General features: G+C 42.8%; 1 protein-coding gene across 1 annotated transcript in view; it reads left to right on the forward strand.

Annotated features, from left to right (window-relative positions):
- Positions 1 to 4,296: 4,296 nt before the first annotated feature.
- Positions 4,297 to 6,513, forward strand: part of rab21 (RAB21, member RAS oncogene family) — a gene marked incomplete at its 5' end in the record, with an annotated part of 2,848 nt that continues 631 nt past the window's right edge. The window contains 4 exon segments of the mRNA XM_035680380.1: positions 4,297 to 4,389; positions 4,523 to 4,630; positions 5,212 to 5,275; positions 6,453 to 6,513. The exon segment at positions 6,453 to 6,513 is cut by the window's right edge and continues 263 nt beyond it. Coding sequence (XP_035536273.1) covers positions 4,297 to 4,389; positions 4,523 to 4,630; positions 5,212 to 5,275; positions 6,453 to 6,513 — 326 coding nt within the window.

The following is a 6,513-nucleotide window of genomic DNA, read 5'->3' on the forward strand; positions in this document are numbered from 1 at the left end:
ATAAGTTGTTGTAGTGTTGTTTTACAGTTTTTACCTGATTTATCAGTTTGAGTGTTTTTTACTGATTCCTCTTTATATCCTGACTGTTGGAGCCTGGAGCAGTTTTATCTTTGTCACGTTTGTTTTTGTGTTTCTGGAAGAGGAATGCCTCGTTTGTTACTGCCAATCTACCGTATGAGTACAAATAAAGTAACCAAAGTCGCCCGGCCCGACTTAAAAACCCGATCTCTCTGGTTCTGCTGCGTCCGTGTCGGGGCTGCGGAGGGCGTGAACCGTCTGAGCTGAAACCGAAGAGGATCGGTTTGTTTTTGTGGATGTAAGCTTCACATCGACCGTATGGTTGTGTAAATGTCCTCAGAGCTGATAAAATGTGTTTGAATATCTCCCTTCAGGCTCCGAGGCAGGCGGACTGTGAGTTGTTGCTGCTCAGGTTTCACAGACTCTCTCGCCGGTCCGACTGTTGAGCAGAAAGAAAAGTGAGTGTGATCCAGGAAGTGTGACGCAGCGTTTCCATCTGAGCAGCCAGAGACGCAGCGTCAGTAACGACTCACAGCTGAATCCGTCCAGCGTCCGCAGAGCTGGGGGGGCGGTTTTGTAAGCCGGCGGTGCGTTCAAACACCTCGGGGTATGTCGGTTGCGTCATCAGCAGAGCTCTTGCGTACTCGCAGCTTCTGGTGTCGAAGCCTGAAGCAAAAACCCCCCCCCCCAGAAATCTGTGTTTGCTTTGAGGATAAGGTGACCGCGGGGGGGCTGTTTCTCTCTGTGTGCAGTGTACTGTGATAGGATGCATTCTTCTGACTGATACTCAGCGAGTCAATAAAGAATGTGTGGTAACTGATGTTTCAGTGTTTTAATGAAAGGACTTTAGGTTGAGGAATGGTCAGTGGTCGCGGCCCCCATGTGAAGAAGTGCATAGAGCAGACTGAGGCAGTAAGTGAGTGAGGAAGACGTCGGGTCCAAAGGTGGTTCCTGTAGGACCCAGGAAACAGAGAGGATCATGGGAGGGTGGGGGTGACTCCTTCGATATGTCTGCAGGGCTCAGGCACCGTTTACGCTCACTCACATGTGACCCACAGCCCAGAGGTGCATTCTGGGGCTGCAGCGGGAAGATGAAATGCTTATTTCAGAGCTGGTTGAAGTGAGATTTACTGCACCGCAGATCCACTGTCTTCACTCGGCTGCAGAGATTCTCCACAGCTCAAATGAAATGTCACCGTCTGAGCGTTTAAATGAGACGATGAGAGGATGTCGGCAGAAAGTGTGGAGAAATAAGTCATCTCCCAGCACGAGCTCAGCATGATTAAACTGTCACAAGACTACTCAGAGAGGAAAGTGGATGTTTTCACATATTTGTCTTCTCATCCAGAGAGAGTCTGGAGGATTTAGTCTCAGGACAGGACGGAGACGTCAGGGAAAGAGGTCGTCTCTCTTGAAAGTAGAAAAAGGAAATATTGAGTCTCACCTGCAGATAAAGGAGCTCTCTCTCTCTCTCTCGCTCTCTCTCTCTCTCTCTCTCTCGCTCCTCACTCACCCCCCCGTTCTCTCCACTGGAGGTTCGTCTCCTCTCTGTCTACGTCTTACATTTGGTATCTCGGCTACAGGAGGCTGAGACCAGTTCGTTGGTCAGCGTATTGATCGGGATGATTGTCTAACTTTGGAGACGAGGCCGATAATCAGAAACCGTTCGGACACTTGGGGCAGGAAGCCTCGTCAGTGAAAAAGATCCCTGTTCTTTACCTCCCCTGCTTCCTGCTGTGGGCATTAGTTAGTGTCATTGGTAACACCTGTGTTTACCCGACTGTTTCATGTCAGAGTGGCTGCTGTGAAAAATCAGCTGTGTTTCCGATGAACGTTGACTGTTTGTGAGTAAGCGCTGAGTGGAGCCCTGTCAGTGTTTCTATCATTCCTGGGGGAATGTTTTAGTCGTTTTACAGACGTCACTGTGTCACATTAGGTGCAGCGTTATCGGCGGCCTGCGACATACGACCGTCACTAACTGTCCGCCGCTCAGTGTGAACGCAGGAAGACGCTGCTGCCTGAACTCTCCTGTGACAGCGAACACAACACAGCCTGAACATTAGGCTTCTTTATCCGCCGTACGGCCGACTACAGGAGCTGCTTGTGTTTTCTGTGAGTGTGGACGACACCGGGAGAGAAACCACCTCGAACACGTGATGATGATTCATAATTCTTGAGTAACCTGAATGAGCCAACAGGGGAATAGGATCTTTAAATAATGTTTCATTAAGGACACATGGTTGTGGTAATCGTAGGTGTCGTTCAGGGTTCAGAGGTCAGTATTCTGTGTTATTTTCCACCCGTGTATAAAGACTGACAGCGGCCCAGTGAAGCTTTATTTATTCTGCTTTTATATCAGGGATGTTTGCTGACCATGACTCAGCGTCTGAGCTGTAAAAGTGTGTAGGTTCAGAATATCCTTTTATATTTGATACAGTTGGCTGAACATGTTTCTGCTTTACTATCTTATAAAGTATCGGTGGGAGGGATGACTTTTGCATCATGAATTCTGATTAAAATCATGTTGAACATTTTTGGGGCGTCTGTAGCAGGAAGACATCTTAAACGTGGAGAACAGATTTGTAGGCCTGCAGCGTTACACTGTTTTATTTTCTCCAAACGTTGCAGCTGCTGGGATTTGGGTATTTGCTCCTGACATATTGTTTTATGACACTGTGATTATTGAGCAGCTCTGCTGTCAGTTCATGTGGAAGACAGTTTATAAAACACGGCTCAATGACTTTCTCATTAAAGAAAAAAAGAAAAATATGGCAGGAAAGGTTTTGCCTCGTTTTTTATCTCCTAAAAGGTTTAAAATTAGCATGAAATGTTAATAACTATATAAAAGATTGATGATTTATTTTATACATTATAAAAATAACCTTTTTTTTAAGTGTTTGAACCAGGATTAAAACATTTCAGGAGGCAAATAAAATTAGAGAATTTAAAATAACACAAAATGAAAATACCCAACAATAATGTAAGATAATTAAAATAAAAATAAAACATATATGACATGTTGGAAAAAAAACTGTATGCTGGCATTAATAAAAACATTATTTTACATAACCACTTATTATTATTATTATTATTATTATTGTTGTTATTATTTTTATTATTGTTATTATTATCTTCCTGCCTCCTCACTCATTAATCTGTCTCTGAGCCTTCAGATCATTTCTGTTGGGTGACGTTAAATCTTAACCCTGAGCTTCACTTTCCCACCGAGTCGTCCGATAAATCACAAGGACTCGACCTTTTACCCAGACGGACTTTAACCTTTCGGGTTGTTATCAGACCGACTGCTGGAATCAAACCGACGGCCGTTCTCTGGCACAATGTGAACACTCAACAGTGAAGTTTCCATATTTCTCCAGAAGTCAGTGTCTATAGATGAAGTCAGTGTCTATAGATGAAGTTTCCTCTGAAGAATTCTACTTTTCTTTCTTCCTCCCCAATCTGATGTAAACTTCCGCCTATCGGGCTGAAAACACAAACATGTTGTTATCTCGACGTCTCGGGCTTCCTCACGGCGTCTCTGTCTGCCGGAGAGCCTGTGAATGACGATCATCAGCATGAAACCGTTATCCTGTCGGAGTATCTATAATACCTGAGTGAACACAAAACATATCACACACATGTTTCAGTGCTTCTATGTTGTGAACTTTGGTGACATTATGTCTCAGGTTTGCTAAAATAATACATGTAGTATTTGTTAAGGTTGGGATTGGCACATTGTGAGTAAAGTGCCTGAAGAATAGTTTTTAGTCTTTACTGTGAACGTTAGCGGTGAATAAACTCTATAAAGAAGATAGTAAACAGTTTGTTTTTTACGCCGGAGTTATTCACATGTGAGTCACTTCACTCCAGACAGATTAATAGTAAATCCAGCAGTATTTAATCCTTCAGGTCAAAGGTCACATCACAACCTGAAGGCAATCAGTCGCCTTAGAGGAGGAAGGTGATTTGTTTGTTAGTTGATTCATTAGTACTGACTGTGTTTAATGTGTGACACGTTTACTGTCAGTGTAGAGGCACAGTGATGCTTCACGTCTGTAAATTAAAACAGCCTGAATCGATATATCTGCGTATTTATCAGCCAATAAACGACAAGAAAGAAACAAGAGAACGTTTATTAGTGAGTCATTTTGAGAGTTTCTCATTATAGTAACAAACAGAATCCTTTCTTTTTGTCACATTGGCACAAATGAGCTTCCGTAGTTTTGATTACAATTGCATATTTAACCTGTTTTTGTTTATTTATTAAACTTGATATTAATCCTCGTTGCTCCTCTTCCTCTTCCTCTGCAGGCGTCCTTTCTCACAAAGAAGCTCAACATCACAGGAAAGAGAGTTAACCTGGCCATATGGGTAAGAGTTACTGCTTTCATACCGCACACAGAAAGTGACCTGGAGCTACATGAACCTGACTGTGTGTCTGTGTCTGTGTGTCTGTGTGTGTGTGTGTGTGTGTGTGTGTCTCTGTGTGTGTGTGTGTGTGCAGGACACAGCAGGTCAGGAGCGTTTCCATGCGTTAGGTCCCATCTACTACAGAGACTCCAATGGAGCTGTGCTCGTGTACGACATCACAGACGAAGACTCCTTTCAGAAGGTAACGGCTCTTCACTCCTCACTGGATGTTTTCTACATTTCTGCAGACTGATTGTGTTATACATTGTTCTTGTTAACCCTGGTTGGATTAATTAACCACACCTGTCTCCATACAGCTGGTCGGCCTGTTGCGTACTGTATAAATATAATTAAATATGGTTTCAAGTCTTCCAAACGTTCTGACCCGATGAAGATCCATCCAGTGTGGACACATTGTGCAGGCTTTATCTTTTTCTGAATCCTTGTACTACTAACAGTCTAAAATCCAATAATGTGAGCAACTCGAAGCCTTAAAATGATTTAAATAAGATTCTGACAGCTCTTAAAATGTGATTGGATTAATGAAGTTAAGTTAGTTACTTGTATAAAGTAACATTTTTCAGTTCTGCTTTTAAATGTTTTTGGGTTTTGATCATGCTGCAACAATAACCAAACTGACTTTGTCCTATTTTTTTCCAATATGAAAGTAAAATAAGTCTTGAACTGCATTAATATGTTTATATATAATATAATATTCTATGACATTAACTTTTCTGTCCCGATCGTCCTCCGGTGTAACGCGATGTGTTTCTGTCGTTGCAGGTGAAGAACTGGGTGAAAGAGTTGAGGAAAATGTTGGGGAACGAGATTTGTTTATGTATAGTAGGTAAGTTATCGGCTGTTGGCGGTGAAGAGGAGGCGTGGCTTCAGTGTGAATGAGATCTGTGTGCAAACCTCACGGTTATAAAGCAGGATGCACCATGGGGATTATTTAGCTCCAGTACCTGAGTTACCTGAACCGACTGTGTTCTGCAGCGTTTGTTTTCCTCGTCTGTACGTCTTTTGTGCAGGTTGCATTAATACGTTACTATAATAAACTAGAATTGGCTTGTTGCTCGCGGGCTCAATATAGATCAATACAGCCGATAGCAGAGAGTTAAAAGAGGACATCACCAAGTCTGTCAGCCAATCCAGCTGCAGTATGAAAGCTGCTGTATTAAAGTCAAAGGCAGTAAACTTGAATCTGTTTAATTTCTGCTTTAAAGTTCAACATTCTTGGAGAAAACCCGAATGAATGAGATGAGATTGATTCCACTCACGTCTAGACAGTAAATATGAAGCTGCAGACGCTTAGCTTAGCATAAAGACTGGAAACAAAAGGAAGCTAACAGCTAGCCAACAGTCCGCCCTGTATTCAGCTGGTTGACGCGCCGTTAGCTCTGAAGCTAACTGATGCTAAAACATCAGTTTCTGTTTTTGTTCATTAATCATCAGACTTCTGGAAGCTAACAGTTCCCCCTGTTTCCAGTCTTTATNNAAAGGAAACAGCTAGCCTGGAAAAATCAAGAGTGATGTTAAAGTCTGAGACATTTTGTGTCCAACAAGTGAACTGGAGTCGATTTTCGGTAAAATCTGCGTCAGACACAAATTAGACATCTTTAAATGTTAGATAACTTATTGTAGACGCAGCGGCTGAATCCAGAGTCCAGTTTGAGGAACAGATGAATGGATGTTGAGGGTTCCTGTTTGGGGTGGTTGCTATAGCTTCTGAATATGAAGTCATTTGTCCGTGTGAGGGACATTTGCTGTGTGTTTAACTGGATTATGTTGTTGTTGATGTTCTGCTCATCATGTGTTTGGACCCGTTGGTAGTGTGAGAGCGCTGCAGTTATAGAATCTGCTGTTTGATAATGAGATTTAGTTTTTAATAAAGTCACATGAGGACGGCCTTCAAAGTGATTGAACTCTGCACAGTTCAGATACATCTGGAGACGCAGAGCTCATCACGTCTGCACGGCCGCCATGTTGGGGAGGTGACTGACTGTGCTTTCTTTTCTCTGCAGGTAATAAAATTGATTTGGACAAAGACAGACATGTTTCAGTGGAGGAGGCCGAGAGGTGAGA

This window comes from Morone saxatilis, unplaced genomic scaffold, assembly GCF_004916995.1.
Source record: "Morone saxatilis isolate NCDOM2014 unplaced genomic scaffold, NCSU_SB_2.0 Contig10, whole genome shotgun sequence".
Classification (NCBI taxonomy): Eukaryota; Metazoa; Chordata; class Actinopteri; family Moronidae; genus Morone; species Morone saxatilis.